This window comes from Mus caroli, unplaced genomic scaffold (assembly GCF_978045245.1).
Source record: "Mus caroli unplaced genomic scaffold, Mus_caroli_1 scaffold_3, whole genome shotgun sequence".
Lineage (NCBI taxonomy): Eukaryota > Metazoa > Chordata > Mammalia > Rodentia > Muridae > Mus > Mus caroli.
Window position 1 is genome coordinate 7,552,526 of NW_028227258.1, and position 18,351 is coordinate 7,570,876.

At 39.8% G+C, this 18,351-nt stretch overlaps 1 protein-coding gene across 9 annotated transcripts in view; it reads right to left on the reverse strand.

Annotated features, from left to right (window-relative positions):
- Zzz3 (zinc finger ZZ-type containing 3) overlaps positions 1 to 18,351 on the reverse strand; it is a 64,925-nt gene that overhangs the window by 28,104 nt on the left and 18,470 nt on the right. For 4 of the 9 annotated variants that reach the window (XM_085835385.1, XM_085835390.1, XM_085835383.1 and 1 more), the window contains exons 2-4: positions 14,251 to 14,377; positions 11,600 to 11,753; positions 5,731 to 7,286 (exon numbers count right to left, since the gene is read on the reverse strand). In XM_085835385.1, the coding sequence (XP_085691511.1) occupies positions 5,731 to 7,256 (1,526 nt within the window). In that variant the 5' untranslated portion in view covers positions 7,257 to 7,286; positions 11,600 to 11,753; positions 14,251 to 14,377. Of the gene's footprint in view, positions 1 to 5,730; positions 7,287 to 11,599; positions 11,754 to 14,250; positions 14,378 to 16,119; positions 16,465 to 18,351 lie in introns of those variants that run through there. The other 5 variants (XM_085835386.1, XM_085835384.1, XM_085835389.1 and 2 more) reach the window with 3 other exon arrangements.

Sequence of the window (18,351 nt, forward strand, 5' to 3'; positions counted from 1 at the left end):
CACAGCTGTTAATGAGAACCCCAGAGAAGGACAAAAAGAAATATTTAGTAATTGAGTCTGAGTAGTATCAAAACCAAGGTGAAATGCAAAGAGAAAAGTACATTCCTAGGACAATATACTGGCTACAATTGTACAAGTGATGATCAGCCCTCAGTGTCTGCTTGGCTTCCTACCAGGATGGAGACAGGCTTGCTCTGAGTGCTCTTCCTGGCTGGTACAATCAACCACACTGCCTCTGTAAGGAACTTAATTTGAAATGCAAATCTTATGTAGTTGTAACGTCTATGAGAAAGCACTCTATACTTGCTCCCTTGGCTCCTTCCATAGCTGCCTGCTCTAGAGTTTACTCAGCTGTGCCAGGAGAGGCTGGGAGCATGCACTTGAGGAAGAAGATGGCTCATGAACCCAGTGAGTGAGGGAACAGTTTGTGTTCTCCAGAACAGCAGAGTTAACTGTTGTTGACCAAATCAAATCAGCACGGACTTCAAACCAAGAGGCATAGCTAACATCCCCAACACGGAGAGCTGATGGCTGTAACTCTGTGACCGGGAAGTCGTAACTTTTCTCAGACCCAGGTAACAGACAATGCAAACCCGAGCTGTGTGCTTAACAACAAACCAATGAGGAAAGTCCTACTAGGAAGAACTCCCAGTATATTAGACAACAAAGTGTTGTTCTCAACAGAGACTCAGAAAACAGCAAAACAGCCTGGGGAAGCTGAGGAGCGAGAGTGTGTAGGACACAATACCAAAGAGGAAGAAATCATAGAAAAAGACCTAAATGTACATGGAGTCGCTACCTGGAAACAAAGTTACACAAACCTAACAGGAGCTACTACAGACCAAGCAAATAACTACCATGGAGCTATACACAAAACAATTAAGTGTTCACAAAGCAAAAATTACACATGTTCCAACCAGCCAGAATAAAGCATTCTTCTTACAGAAGGCAGGGCTGGGAGAAACAATCCATGACTGTAATGGTGTGACACCCAAATCCTGTCATATGTATCTGCTTACGTGGCCACTCACTTGGAGTCTACCACCATTACAGTCAAGGACTGTTTCTCTAAGCCCTGCCTTCTATAAAGACTTCTTCACTAGTGTGTACTAAAAGAGGATCTATGTGTAGGCATCCTTTCTACTGACCAATTAGAAGGAAACTCAACAAAAATGAAAGGAAACACTAAGCCACAGCATTGCCGAAAGAACAGATAGAAGGGAAACTACTGGAGGCCAGGGTCATCCAGCAGGAAGTTAGCCCTATGGTACTGTATCACGAGTGTCACCCCGCCACCTCTGCAAGGGATAAGCGTGAATCAACAACCTAAGACTATATGCATGTGCTTAAGATGAGTGCAAACAATCTTTAAAATCATCCACATTATTTGAAAATTTCGGATTTTTGGCAATAGGGCTAGGGCTGGCTCAGTAGTTAAGAACAGCAGCTGCTTCTTCCAGGGTTTTTAGTACTCTGGGGTGCAGGGTTCTCGGCACCTACATGGTGGCTCACAACCATCTGAAACTCCAGCACGAAGGGACCAACTATCCTCTCCTGGCCTCCACACATCCCAGGCTGCACCAGGTGCACAGACATACACAGGCAAAACACCTGTACACATAATAAAATAGCATTTTTTTGCGTTGGCAACAATTCATTCCATGTTTTGATTAGTCAATAACTTACTCCCTGACAACAGTTATACTTAAGACAGCTTTTGCTCCTCTCATTCATCTACACATGCGATGCCTGGGGCGAGTTCGGTTGGTTCTACAGCTCTTTCCATGAGCTGACAAGCACCAAGCGTACTCTTCCCACTGCATTCTAAACCCTCAGAGTACTCTTCTCAAATCAACCACGTCCTCTGACTGAAGCCATTTGTTCTTCACAGACACACTACGACAACAGAAACATGAAAGCCATGAAGTTACCCAGGGATGGCACTTCTTTATCTCAGATGATTGATGATCCTGACAGATCAAAGCATGCTCTTTAACTATAGTCAGATTACAAAACAAAAAAACAAACAAAACCTGAAAAACCAAAGACATCGTTGCATAAAGTAACTAGGCATGGTTCACATCACCAATTAGAAGACAGAAGCCTGAGTCCAGTAGTGGATGACACTCTTGTAAAGTCAGAGAGGAAAAGGGAGGAGGGTCAAGAAGTTCAAGGTTACCTTCAGCAACATCACAAGCTGGAGGCCGGCCTGGGCTACAAGAGACCCTGTCTCAAAAAAAAGTAAAAACAAAACAAAACAAAACAAAAAGTCCCTACAGAGTGTGTTCCAGGACAGCCAGGGCTGTTCAGAGAAACCCTGTCTCAAAAATCCAAAACCAAAAAAAAGAAAAGTCCCTACTTTTTAAAAAGGCCAAGGTATAACCCCATTTCTACCATGGGGCCCTTTCTGTTTGCAGCAGTATGGTTTCAGACACACTTCCAAAGTGTGCTATCACTGAGCTAAACCTCTGACCCTGGTGATAAGCCTCTGCGTGCTGCCTGTGTTAATGCACCTACTTAATAACTGTCTTTGTCATTCACACTTGAAGGTTTCCTTTGTGTGGTTACCTCCTGAATTGGAAAAGCAGTACTAAAAATTAAGGCCCAGGGCTTAACATCCTCATCTGACTCTGAGAGCAAGAACCTTAAAGGCTTATCTCAGGCAGCTAGGCCAGCAACTTTTCAAAAGTACTGCCTTGGGCCCTCTATGCTAAACCTGAGAGCATCTACTAAGATAACTATAAACAAAAATCTCACCAAAAGAACATACTTTCTAGTTCCCTTACTCTGTGAGCAAGTGTAGTTCTCTATTTGGGGAAAAAATAAAAAGTACATACCCTAAATCCTTAAGACTCATTTATCTGTGCAGTCACCTAACTTGTGATGAACCATATCTAAAGCTAGAACTATAAAGTCACCTTATATATGATAGTCTTTTAGACAGATGGATAAATTAAAAGACAGAAGGCTGCCAATTAAACCATTACATTAGCTAAGAGGAAAGTTTTAACTAGAACAGGTAGGGTCGGAGCCTCCTAACAGCATTATGGCAACCACAGCATTTTCTACTAAAACTTTGAGATGGGGTTTGTAGATCGGTATTTGTGCACCATGCTGCTCGACTATAATAACCTACTTTAGCTGGCATCAGGAAATAAGAAATGTTTCCTTCTGGAAGAGTATTCATAAACACTGTAGACAATGCTAAATTTCCAGTTTTAAAGACAAAGAAAGAGCTGGAGATCTTTTCTAGCACTGTGGGTACTGTGTACAATCCACCAATACCACTTTCAAAGTATTTCACATTTCCATAACACTTGAAATCACTAGACAACTATAATAACACTATTTTTAAACAATCACTTGATTTATTTTTTAGTTGTTTTTGTTTTTAGAAGCCAATCATCCCTGACATGGATAAAAAACATGAAAATAGAAACATGGAGGAAAAGGGATTTTATTAAAGATTTTACATCAAACATGACCAAGTACTGTTTTCTTGGATTTACTTGGAACCAAGATGCTAAGTGTGACAATCCCTTCCCATCGCAGAAGAGTAGTGGTCAAACACTCGCCTAACATATGTCCACTCTTGTTTTGCTCCCTAGTAATGCAAGCAAAAACCAAAAGTAAGTAAAACCTACAAGTAAGTGCCATCTTCAAAGACTCAGGATAAAGCAAAAGGCAAGGGGAGCGAAACAAGTGATTCCCTCACCCTGCGGCTCCATGCTGCATCACAACTGAGCGCTGTCTCAACAGCAAACAGTATCCCAAACTCCAAAGGACTCCATGCCCCCTACACTGTTCTCGTCGACTGAAGGGCATAAAATGCTACCTTTCGAGAGTTACAGTCACTACCTGGATAATTATTTTATGGGAGTATTGCTTTTATGAATTACTGTTTTTCAGAATCAATAACCAGTGAAAACTTAAGAGGATATCCCATAACAAAGACAACAAAAATCAAAGGGAAATAGACCTACTGAAATGTCATTTCCTAAACCAGGTGGGCCCCAGAGGCTGAATGTGTGCCTCACGCTTGTCAGGCTCTCAGTTTAGAAGAAATAAATTCATACTGTTTAAACTGGAGCTGGCCATGGTCACACAGCTTGAAGTCCCACACTCTCAGGAAGCTAAAGAACTAGATTCACTTGAATTCACAATTCAACCCCAACCTGGATGACACAGGTACCCCCATTCCAAAACTAAGAAAGCAAGATATCATACTTTTTGAGGTTTTAGTTATTCTTCTAAAACATACATCTTCCTTGTTCCTGCAAATAAAAATCTTTTTAAGAAAGGTTATTAAGGTTTTAAGAAAACATGTTCTTGTTGATCTGTTTGGGTTTATTGGGTACCCTCCTGACTTAGTCTCTCATGCTGGGACCTGTTGGTTTGGCACCATGCACCAGCTCATCTTACTTCTACCTGAAATCTTTCCTTTATGCAATTACATTTTTCTGCCTCAAACTGATCTCAAGTATATTAGACTCATAACCGATAAACTGTAAAACATTCAGGGAAAATTCTTTCTTAAAACACAGTATCAAAATACAATTTTAAAAGAATACAGAAAAAAAACTTTTTTTTTCCCAGAAAGGAGACAAGATAAAAGGCCACAGCACCACCAGATTAAAGTCCTGATCAATCTAATAAATGTAGCAAAAAGATCATGTCCCACAGCCCTGATATGATATTTTATCTGTCACAAAAAAAAACATTAGAAATATCCCTCAAATTCAACTGCTTTTGTACAACCAGTATAATCTGACTTTGTGATAGTAGCTGAAAAGCTGCCCTACAAGAGGAATTAATTTACATGTCATTGTTATTCATTAAAATAGTTTGATAAACCAGGCAGTAGGGGCACACACCTTTAATCCCAGCACTCAGGAGGTAAGTAGATCTCCGAGTTCAAGGCTAGCTTGGACTATAGAGTGAGTTCTAGAACAGCCAAGGCTACTACACAAACACTGTCTCAAACAAAACAAAACAAAACAAAACAAAAACAAAAAGTGTTTTGATGAACACTTTATAGTTCCTTCCTGAATTATTTAAACCGTTAGCTCTGATTCGTTTGCATTACTCTCCAGAATACTTTAAAGTAAATGAGCAAAGCTGTGGACAATTTTGGACACAGAATTATTTGCAAAAAGAACTTCTGTACTAAGGGCTTGGGAAAAATAGTATTAACTAGGGTTATAACAAATATTTCTATCACAATGTTAACAGCACCATCTATTTCTCTAAACTGCAAAGATGATGGACCAAGCACATTCTTAAATCAAAAAAATTAATGGGAATTAAGTGTGAATAATTTCTAGTCTGCTAGGTTCCTAGTACCTGGATGACAGCTCCATGTTCATTATTTTACCCATATTGGAAAGGCAGACGTTACAAAGCTCTACAAGGGTGCGCCAGCGTGAGCTGTGATGACTCAGCACTGAAAGCACTGTGCCACCACTCCCACTCATCTTTCTCAGACACCACCCACGCTTCCCTTAGTCCTTTCTCATTCAGACACATGAGATACAGCACTAGAAAAGTTCAACATCAAACATCAAGTCTCCTTAGCTTGAGGTAAGAGATGTATGCTAAACCTAAACTTATTGCTGAAGTGTTAACTTCATCTGTAATAAAAGCATTAAGTACAGACACGTATTAACAAATACTGAACCCCTGGGAAGTGATAAGCAAAGCAGAACGCATGGTTACCATGGTTACACATACTCTTTGTTGTGTTTCAGTGCCACATGATCTGATTCAAAGTAATAAACATCAGGGTCATCATCTTCCTCTTCGGCAGTGTGCTGACTGGCACTCTCTTTGGCAGATGGCAAATGTCCAATATTCACTCTGGCCTCTGAGGGTGGCTTACTTAGTCCTTCACTTCCATAGTTTTCAGAGTCACAACATAGAACCTTTCCGTCTTGAGGAACTTCGGCAGGATCTGTGGGAGACTCACTCACATTATCACTAACGGCCGTGTTTGTTTCCTGGGGACTGAGGTTAGTCTCCTCCAATTGTCCATTTTCTCTGTAAGGAGATGTGGTTTTAGTGGGACTACCTCTGGCCAGGGCCGCCCTCCGAGGTGAAGTTCTCAGGGTGTACCGATGTTCCTGAGGTTCTGATAAAGATGTCATCTGAGCTGAAACACAGTCTAGGATAGAGGACAGCTCTGACTCTCCAGAGACTGGCATGCGTTCAGAACCCGTGTCCAGGGGGTTACTGCTGTTCTCATTACACTGCTCTTTGGAGGCACTGCTATCTCCCACCACATCTACTTCTTCCTCAGAATCTCTTAAGGATGACTGAATTTCAGAAACAGGGCCTGAAGCTGACTCAGCAGTCAGCTGATTTCGTCGTTCCACAGGTAGGCAGGCAGTTACTAGTTTGTGGTCCTCCAACTTGACCTGCACATCAGACTTTGTGCAAGGCACAAAATGGTCTATACAACTGTCCTCCTTCCTACTACCACAGAACACTGAGGTCTGGGTCTCCGAATCCCCATCTCCAGCTACTGATTCTTCCTGCAGCGCACAGGAACCAGGGGTATTTTGTTTAGTGTTCCCGTCAGGCTGACAGTCATCACAGTTTATAACAGCTGAGTCACTGTCATCAACACCATTGACAGTCAAATAGCCTGTCATTTCTTCTACTACTGCAGCATTAAGTGGCCCTTCCTCACTGACATTCACCTTTTTAACTTCCCTTTTCTCACAATCATCCAATATAAGACATCGACAAGCTCGTTTAGCCCCTTGAAAGTCTGCATCATGGTCCACTACTATCCTCCTGTGTTCTACTGGCTCCTTGTCTGGTTTTACAGGCGAATCTTCTTCTGAACTATTTGTGGCTTCAGCTCTAAGACAGCGTTTAATGTTCTTAAAGACTGGCGGTGCTGGCTCTGTCTGCCTTCTCTCACAACTCTCTAGGGCCTGCCTTTCCAGGTCATCCTTTTCCGAAGAAGAAAGTCGTCTTTTCCTAGGGCTTACCCATGAGTCTCGAGCACTCTGCTGTTTTACATCAGAGGTTCTTCCATTATTGGTTCCTTTCTGAGTTGGCCCAGGCTCTGCTCTCTTCTTTGGTGATCTTGATCGTATTTGAGAATGAGAAGAGATTTCTTCTGGGTGAGCAATGCTACGATTCCTTAAAGTTCTACCACAAAAAGATTCATCCAAGCCGTTTAACCCCACTGTTGATCTTGTAACACGAGTAGATCGGGAAGCAGCCATACTATGGCAAGTCCCTACCATACGGTCATCATGATCCACTCATGGGGAAACCTTCAAAAATGTAAACAAAATAATGAGAAAAAGGTGATAGTTAATATATCTAAAACAAAAGCATAAAGTTGTAACTTTTTATCCAAGTATAGCCATTATCAATACATAATGGGACAAAAGTTATTTTGTTAAAGTTTCCAATAATGATGTTAGTACCAGGTAACAAATACCATTTAGTATGTTCTGGGACTCCGTGTGAATGATTAGCATACCTTTACTCCCTGAAGTCTCACAACTCAGAAAGGTCTACTGTACCTAAGTTACAATTGAGGAGACTGAGGCACAGTCTACTGACGGACATACAGCCAGCTCAGACAGAACTCTGAAGACATGCTCACTGTTTCTCTGCCTCTCAGAATAGCACAAAGTACCCAAAAGTGATCAAACTAAACATAACTGTGTCATTTTGGTTATTAAAGTAATACTCTTGAAGTTACAGACCAGCTATCTTACAGAAGCCATTCCAATCAGTCTTAAGGTTTCTACTAAAATCATTTCTTTCAGGTTAATTAAGTGCCTTAATAATAGGAGATAGTAGGGGGACTCTGGAATATTGCTATGGAATTTTTATAATTATATAGTAGACAGAAGTCACAACAGTAGCTTACACTGGCTAACACGACACCAAAGCACAGCGTCCATCTCTAGAAAGGCATGGCACTACTTGACGGGATCCTGAGGACAGAAAGCAGCAGCTGTCCTCTAAAGGAAATAGTCATTTCAGAAATAGGGAATATTATTTTGCATATAACACATTTGTGTGTATTTTTACACATACATGCACAGACTCTTTCTTTCTTTCTTTAAATTTCTGTGTGTAGTATAGGATAGCTTTAACTCACTGTTTTGGGAGATACATAAATGGGTTTTCTAGTAAGGACGCTTGACTTTCTAAGAGAAAACACAAAGGCTGCTGGAGTGAGCCTCCCTGGCCCACAGGTAAACTCTCAAAGAGCTGATGGTACTTCCAGAACTTCCGTGTTATCAAGAAGAACAAAGGCACCATTAATATTCCAAGTCTCTATCCCCCACCCATTTGGTTTTCTTAGATATTCTGCCACTTCATTGCTGAATTTCAAGTGGGGTACAGAATGGCTAAACACCAATAATGGCTGTAATGTAACTTCACCATGCCTCTCACACAGAATCCTTCTAATGCCACTACAATTACCTAACACTGGAGAAGGTGGAACTACAGAGGATCACAGCAACATGTTACACAAGAACCCCCTAAGGAAAGCGCTTCCCTGGCCTGCCGCTGACCTGTTGACAATGAGCTAAGGAAGCACTCTGTGAAATGTGTTAAGTTGGTTGAATTTAGCTTCATTTCAAAGCAGGGCATATTTTAAAATCTGTAACTACAGCACATTGACTTGTTCTAGAGAACCTCATGGAAATCAAGTCAGCAGTAAGTATGGTACACACCATCAGGAAAGAGAGTGCCTCACATGAACTTCACTATCTGAACACTCATAACATCTGTCATCAAGAGGAGAGTCCTACTTTACTCACAGGAAATATATACTGATATCAGTTTATACTTTAAATTACAATAAATGCAAATTAAGCTTTAAATGTGTAAAAGAACACAAACCGAAAAATGCCGAAAGAGAATGCTGGAGGCCATATACTAAATATCTATGTAGTTATGAGCATAAAACTACAATTAATTTTATAGACAAACTATAAAATAAAATACACATTTAATGATCCTCATAATTTGTGGTTGAAAAATAATACTGGAAACTCACTGAATTTTGTTTTATAATGATGCCAATTAAAGGCATATAAATCTCTTCTATGATTTCAGTCAACTGGCTATCCATAATCATTCTTTTCTTTCGACATTGATCTGGAAATCTGAAAAAGGAGCAAAATCTCTTTCTCTGGAATCAACTTCCAGAAAATAAATAAATAAATATATATATATATGTGTGTGTGTGTGTGTGTGTATGTATGTATGCATATATACACATGTGTATATACACACAAATATGAATACAAATCTCTATCAAATACCACCTATGAATATGTACACTTTTCTTCATGATTTCAGTTATAAAATAAAACACCAATTAGTGTCAAAGATCAAGCCCATTCCATATTTTTGTTCCCTAAAAAGGTTTTAGTTCTTTCCAACAGTTACAATAAATAAAGCCTGCGATTATCAAGAAGCTGTCTTGGGAGAGGACCAATAGACTGTAAAATGCTAGTGTTCTAAACAAAGAAACATTCTGGAGACCAGCAAGAAGAGTGGATTTTACAGCAAGCATTACCTGGTACTGAGAGTCCACATTAGAAGCATGTCCTGAAGCTTGCTAGAAACCCAGACCTGGGTTTGATACTTAGAACAGAAAGGGGGAAAGGCAAGGAAACAGAAAGACCTGCAGAATGTCAAGCCCCCCAGCCAACTCACACTGCTGTGTATGAGAGACCCTGAGATCAATGCCTTGAGGCAGTATTCTAACATATAAATCAATTGTCAGGTTGCAAGCCCAATTAGACATAAAATTCTCATTCATATTTTACTAGATAGCAATGATTTAAACAAAACATTAATTAAAAATAAGGCCATGATCACTTTGGCTAAAGAAGCATCAAACAGCAGATTGTAAAATTATCTTGGATTGAATTAACATTATATACACTTTACCTAAGTATGTCTACATTATTCCAACCAAATTTCAATTCTGTTTTGCTAAAAGCTTGTTTATTTAGCAAAGTAGTACAGACTAAAGCTGTAATTTTCCTTATTCTAGCTAAATACAGTCACTAAAGAATCTGGTGAAGAGATCTGGGTGTATAATTATATTCTAGCCAAATATGAAGTAGTTAACGAACTAGAAGTGAACCCATTTACCAACTAGCTCAGGAACTAATAAACTAAAATAAGAGACAGCTGGTGAAAGCCTTAGCCACACACACTTGGTAATAGAAACTATATTACTATAGCTTTAGAATTAAGGGAAAGCATGAATCAAACCATGAGTTAACACTTTCACGTGGGCAAAACCCAACTAGTAATAGAACCAAAATCTATCCTACATGCCCACCTAACCACACTGAGCGCAGAATTTCGCAGAAAAGAGAAGAGCGTGATTCTTCACTGGATACAGCACTTTGTCCCGTGTTCCCCCATTTTTCTAAGTCCTTAACTACTGAAGAGACTGAAAAGGGCCAGCCAACGCAAACTCCTTTAGCCTGTCCACACGGAGTCCCGAACCTCCCCTAAATCCACACATCCTCTATCTGATTCCCACTAAACCACCTTTCCCCAAAATTGAACCTACTTTTATAAAAACTATGAAATTCTAAGACATCATTGGCTCTTTTGGATCATAAACCTCTAGTCCCCGTGACCACACCCACATAACTGGATCAGAACCAAAAGAAACGGGACAGACTAAACAAGATCATCATAAGCATTCTGGATTTAAGGCAGGGCCTAACTATGTAGCACTGACTGTCCTGGAACTCACTAAGTAGGCCTCACACTTAGAGAGATCTGCCTGCCTCTGCCTCTCCTGAGCGGCATGCACCACCATGCACAGCCAACACCAAGGTGATTATCATTTTATTTACTTTTATTGAGTGAACAACTTATAGAGAACTGGTCACAATACCTGTGCATTTTCAGGTACAAAGCCAAAGGAAAAAATGAGGAAGAGTGAGAAGCGCTGCCACTCTGACTTTCCTGCCCTTCTACAGCACAAGCTGTGCTCAGGCATTGCTTACCACACAGGTCTGGTGTGGGTTTTGAGACAGGATTTTGCTCATCAGCCCTGGATAGCCTGGAACATTCTACACTGCCCAGAGTGGCCTTAAACTCTTTTAACAAAAGACAAGTTATTTCACCTGCACAATTCTCACTCCAGTGTAGCAGAGCAATGCCTGTGACTCTAGCCACTAAAATGAATTCATTGAAGGTTAATAGTAACTGCTTTGAAGTTTGGAAATTCTATCTAACTGGATTTCCTTTGTCATCAAGACAGAAACAATAGACGGCTGACAGGACAGATAGCTATATAGGCAGACAGAGTAGATCTGAATGAATATCTACACTGAGACAACCGAGAAGTCCGTCCAAGCATTTCATGCTGCTCCTTAAATACGCACATTTCAAAAGCAGGCTGACTGGGCTCCAATCGTTCCAACAGCCATTGCATTTATCTCTTTGTTGGGAAATAAATGGGAAAATACTTCATCTTCAGTCCTTTCCCTAAAGAAAGGCTGATGGAAAGCAACATATCTCCTCCCACCAAAATAAAATGGAGCTAAAGGTGTCTTCTCTACTGCAAAACTAAATAACTTACCTGTACAACCAAAGATCTATCATTGTGGAAATATTATTTCTTTTCTTTATATTCTGAAGGAGATGGAGCTATGATCTACAATTGAGTTTCAGCTTCAGGCTTTCAGACTCTCAGCTTCAGCCTCGGAGAATACTAGAACCTCTTAAACGCCTCTCTTTAAAATAAAATGATAAAAAAAAAAGATATTAAATAAGGAGATTACCGCATGCTACCAATTTGCTCTGACTATGAAAGTACACAGAGGCTGCAGCAGCTTCACAGTAATAATTTGTGCTTCCTGGTGAGCACCCGCAGCAGGCACTGAGCAAGTGCCCAGAACGTGAAGAAACCGACTAAGACAGTGTAACAAATCACTACAGGCAACGCAACAGGTAACTTGATAAGGTGTGACTGGCTTGTCCCTGCAACTGCCTCTAAGGTATTCTTTTTCTTTTCCCGTCCTCTTAGAGATGACCTAAAGGATTTCTAGAGGATTTCCTAGATTTAGGATTGAGTATAAGAACCAGGACCTAAACCAGTGTTCTCAGCCTTCCTAATGCTGTGCCCCTTTAACACAGTTCCTCACATTGTGGTGACTCCCAACCATAAAGTCATTTTCACCACTATTTCACAACTGTAATTTTGCTACTGTTATGAATAGTAACACAAATATCTGATATGGAACCCTTATGAAAAGGTCATCCAACCTCAAAGGGGTCAAGACCCAAAGGTTGAAACCACTCAGAAACAACAAAGGCCACTAGGCTACTAACTACACAGCATGTAGTCTTCTGTATCATACACAGCATACCTAATACTCACTCACATGCTCCAAGACTCAGCTGCTAAAGGAAGCTTTTGTTACTTTCTGCCAAATGTCTTTTCTTCTTTGTTGTTGGGTTTGTTTTATTTTGGAAACAAAGTCTCCCTATGTAGCCCTGGCTGTCCTGAAATGAACTGTGTAGACAAAACTGGCCTCAAACTCAGAGACCTTTCTGCCTCTGCCTCCCAAGTACTGGGATTATAGGCGTGTGCCACCACCCCTGGCCATAAGGATTATCAACAAGAAGAAAAAAGCAAGAGTTTTCGGAGTTAAATCCTCCGTCTGCTATTCTTGGCATATCACCTTTAACTGCACGTTTCCTAGTATGTATGCTACGGTGTCTTTCAGAGACTATGCTCCAGCTCATCTGCAAGTAACAGTACGAGAAAAAAAGGCAAGCAGTGTTTATACCTCATCTTGCCACTTTAACTATTTAACCAGGTACTTTTTAATGGATACTATTTTAAGTGAAGTATTCTAATAATTAAGGACTGATACCATTATCATACCTTGTAAATCAGGGTTCTAGCTAGTAAAAATGAAGAGATTACTGTTAAAGGTGCTGTACTGGTCTATGTAATTATAGCCAACAGAATCTTTCAGTATTATAATTATTCAGTACCCGTTCTACTTATTTAATGCACATAATAAGCTCTTCATTACTGTAAATGCTATATTTTGTTGGTTTATGTTTGTCTGGTTTGGTTGGGGGGTGGGGGAATGACATTGTCTCACTATGTAGCCCAGGCTAACCAAACTCACAGAAATCCACTTGCCTCTGACTCCTGAGTGCTGGGGTTACTGATGTGAGCCAGCACACCCAGTTTTTCCAGATAGGGTTTCCAGTAGCTCAGACAGACGCAAACCTCCCTATGCTGCTGAACTCGATTAAAGAGTCCCAAGCACTGGGGTTCCAAGTGTACACACAGAATCATGCCTGTTTTGTTGTTTTGTTCGTGGTGGTTTTCAAACAGGGTCTCTCTACATAGCTCTGTCTCTCCTGGAATTCACTATGTAGACTTGGCTGGCCCCTAACTCACAAAAGTTAACTTCACAGCTTTGCTGTGCTGGAATTGAAGGTATGTACCATGCCCAGAGCTTCTGTTATATTTAAAGTAGATTTTATTTTTTCTTCTCAAACCTGCATTCTCATTCTAATGCCCTACAAAACTGTACATACACCTATTTCAGAGGTATACATATTTACCCCTGAAAGTCCTTATTAATTTTCCTATTTACATTAATTAAAAAAATTAAGTAGGAAGAAATTGCTTCTCAGAGATCAGGTCTATGATCTACCAACTACAAACGCAACCTCTTCTTTTAAGTCTTTAGAAAACCTGCCTAAATTCCATCATTGTTTAAAGCTCTAAATTAACATGACGAAGGGGAACACAGGGAAAACACAGTCCTACAGAAAGTAAGCTGACTTGAAAACTCAGCCTCAGACTGAATCCAACCAATAACTTTTCTGCCTTCCCCTGAAGTCCATCCCAAAGCAAAGCAGGACATGTTCTAGAAAGTGGTGGCCACCATCAGTAGCAGGCAGAGGCTCTGTGAATACACGGGACAGCACTAAAATTCTGCCCACAGTGCTGGACACTTCTCAGGAGAGGGTTCATTCTTAGAAGGAAAGCATCACCCACTGTATTTGCCAATTAAGAATATCTCTTACTGCTAATTTCACAAAAGAACTGGTACTTAAAGCTGAGTTCTACTAGTATTTTGACAGGCTTCACTGGCCATATTTCTTAAAAGCCTGATACACTGAAGAAGAAGAAAAAAAAAAAAAAACAGCCAATTACTTCTACCTCACTTGGCCTTAGAGAATATCACACTCTTTTCTTACCTTTTGAAGTGTTTCGACTAGTACTTAATTTCCAAGCATCTGTATTTCTATGCCATCACTGTTAATGTCCATGTTACACTGAGACTTCAGGAATTATTTATACAGATGTACTAGCACAACTTGTTATCTGTGAAGGGAAATGAAAATATGGTCACTATGGTACTGTTTACAGATTTGTGGATGATGACAAAAATAAGATACATATAGCACATTTCATTCTCCTAAGTCTCACACCTTATTTTATGACATGACATGTAACCATGGTACACATTATCTTCAACACAGTGAGGTGATTTTTAACATTCTTACATGTATGAGAGACACTACCCATCAACACATATTCTCAATTTAAATTTTCTGCAAAGCAGACAGCCTTAGATTGAAGATGTATCTCATTTACTAAGGTCTACAATCAGATACTAACAAGAAAGAAAGCAGTTGTTGGTGTTTCATGATACTGTTAAGGATCAATATGATTTTAGCAAGATGGCTCAGCAAGTAAAAAATAAATAAAAAAAGAAAAAGTGAAGTAATGGGGCCTGGAAAATGGCTCTGCCGGTAATGTTTACCACACAGAGGACTTATTTCAGATCTGTTCTGGAGAACTTTGGTTTCTTTAAAAACCCCATCATATTATGTGATTGTGTGGTTTGTTTGTTGTTTTATTTGATCCCAGGTGTGGGACAGCAGGTGATTGTGATGTTTTACCTCATGCACTAGCGGGGGCATGATTTTTGCCAGCTGCAGATAGCTTCATTCTGGGGTCTTTCAAATGGCAGAGATCTGAGAGGGCCTGGAGACTGCTGCTCACTCTACTGCTCCTGGCTGCTGTTTGACAAGAAGTAGGCCTTGCCCCAAGGAACTCAATGCCCCTACTTAGCAGGAAGGAGCTGAAGGAGGAGGGAGGACTATGCCCCTTTCCCTCTAACCTTCTTTCTTTCCTACCTAGTGGGGGGCGGGGGGTGAGGGGTGGAAGAGATTAGGACGGAATAAGGTTTGAAGAGAGGTAGAAGTACAAGAACCCAATAAAGTATACCAAAAAAGGAAACATACACAGATCCCCAGGGTTACATGTCTGTAATCCTAAAGGTGGAAGGAGACAGGGAGATTAACATGTCTTGATGGTCTGCAAGTCTAACAAATTGGCAAGGCTCCAGGTTCAGCGAGTGACTCTACCTCAAAAAATAAGGTTGAAAAACAATTGAAGACACCTAATGCTGACACATACAGAAATGCGGAGGGGGTGGCATATCATGAGTTCTTAAACATAACCTTAAAATTCTTGATAGGAGTTATACAGGACCTATTCAATCTTGGTATTGTTCAGGCCAATAGTAAAGTGCGTATCCACCAAGCCTAAGTTCCTAGGCCTGATTTCTAGCATTAGACACATATACAAACACAGCAGACACGCATGTCTGATAAATTATTCTTTTACAGTAATCTTACCATAGACTATACAGGTCTAATCTATCAGAATAAGCAGAAAATTAATGACTCAAAATAAAGTGAAGCTGGGTGTATATTAGCTCCTGAATAGAGTAGCTCCAACACTCAGGAGTCTAATTACATACGTAAATCCTGTCATCCTGGACATAGTGAAATCTTGTCTCAAAATAACGAAAGAGCTGAGGAGATGTGAGCGGCCCTGAGGTCAAACCCCACACCCCAAGCTATGAGACAAAAGGATTACTTGAATCCTGGCAAATATTGTGTTTCAAAAGCAAAGCCTTAAATCATTTCACTCACTTTAATGTGTGACTTAATGCTTATCTCATATATATCATAGAAAGATGCCACAATGCCTGCCCAATTCCTACACAATAGTAAAGTAAAAAGCTACATAGAAAAACGTAGGTAACTATATACCTATATGGTGGATAAAAGAACCAAGTGTAGTGGCACGCCCCTGTCATCTTAAGGGCACTCGGGAGGCAAAGATGGGCAGAGGATGAGAAGTTCAAGGACATTCAGCTATAGCAGTACTCTGAGCTCCATGAGATCTTGTCTTTCAAACAAGAGAAAATAATTTCCTAAAAAACAAGATAATTCAACTGATCCAAAATCTCAGACCATCTTTGAGATGCTCTTTGTTTATTCACACACACACACACACAGACACACACACAATTGCTATATTACCTTCAGAAGCAGAGAATATACTTTTTGAGTTACAACAAATACAACATTTTCATTTGAATTCTTTTATTTTAGTAACTACATCTTCTAGGTGCTTAAAAACAGCTATTTGTTTCCTAAAGGCACAAAATAGAAACAAGTCTTATTTTATGCGATCCTTGCTACAAAGCTTTGGTTGTTTTTCTGTACTAATAAAATTCATGGGCTATTCAAGCATTCAACAGCGAATCTGAAAACTAATCTTCATTGCAAAGAACTCTCTCTCTTCTCTTCTCTGCCCCTGAACACTGACTACTGTGCGCACTGGACTACAGGACCTCAGACTCATGACACATGCGAGCCCTTCACAAAGACTACAGCAACTTTCCCTACAAAATATCAGCTCTGGTCATAAAGCAAGGGAATAAGCACAAATACTATTAAAAATGAATTACAAAATCCAGCCTCAACTAACCTGAGTTGCAAGATCCTACAATATTTTGTATTATTAAAGGCTTGGGGGGGAAAAAAATCAAATAAAATGCCATACAATAGACTCATTTTTAATACATAATTTTTTAAGTCTATTATAAAAAGCATTAAAATAATGATCAAAGATATAAGTACTTTTCCTAGGCATGCTTTCATAGTTATTTCCTATTTTAAAAAAATAAGAAAATTACTATTTGGTATAAAGCATGACAAAAACCAAAAACATAAACAAACCCCTATTCTCCCAGTCCCCTGGAATGTTCAAAGGCACAAGGTAAGGCCTTCTACAGGTCCAGAAATATGGCTCAACAGAAAGAGGAGAGAGAGAGAGAGAAAGAGAGAGAGAGAGAGAGAGAGAGAGAAAGAACAGATCTGGTAGCAAATAAATGGATGTTTGATTTTCTGTCACTGGCAGTCACTTTGCCTACATTCATGTCTTCATCTGTAAAACTGGACATCTCATTTGCCTCTACCTCAGAGAACTACTGTGAAGTCCAGAGAGATTTTACCTGTGGAGTACTTTTGTACATCTGCTACTGGAATGACGGCCATACTTTACATCAGCTTCTTCTAAAACGTTATAGTGTTCATAAACGTCTAACTAAGCATGTGTTATAAGACTACTTCTAAACTACATTTATAGAAATTCATGAAAGAAAGGAAACAACAAAAATCTTAATTTTATCAAATACTTAGGGGATTCAGACATAAAAAGTCACAATCCATCCTTTTAAAAATCTCTACACTACTACCTTCTTCCTTCTATATAGGTCTCAAATTGTTTCCCACTTCTGTAATACAGTCACCCATGACCATTTTCATCTATAGGCCTTCACCATCAATCATGTGGTGGTTAGCGTTAACTGTGAATTTCATCAATTCTAGAATCATCTGGGAGGTAGGTCTGAGATGTCTGTGGAGGTCAGTCATAGTGTTAAATGAAATGGGAAGATGTGCCTCTGCAGATGGAGCACAGCTTGGCTGTATTAGAGTAGAGAAAGCAAGCTGAGCAACAGCATACATGCATTCAACTGCTCTCTGTGTGACTGGAGACAACATATCACCAGCTGCTTCCAACTCCCGATGCCTTAACTTCCCCCCATGATGGATTGATTTCTAACCTAGAATTGTGAGCTAAAATCAACCATTTCTCCCTCAAGTTGCTTTAGTCAGAGCCTTTTATCAAAGCAACAGGAAAATTAAGACAACTGCTTTAAATCTTGTCCCTTTTTAAACGAAGTCTACAAAAAATAAAATATGAAATACATATTTGTCTACTTCACTCTCCTAAAACTGTATGCAAATTTATTTTATTGTATTATGTATATGTGTGAGTGTCAGTATGGATACGATACAAGCATGTGATTTCAGGTACCCATGTAGACCAGAAGTTTGAGAGTCCCTTAACACTGGAGTTATCTCAAAAAAACAAAGTAAAAAAAACAAAACAAAACCCTTCTGAGACATGTCTCTTCCAAGGACTTTTACTCA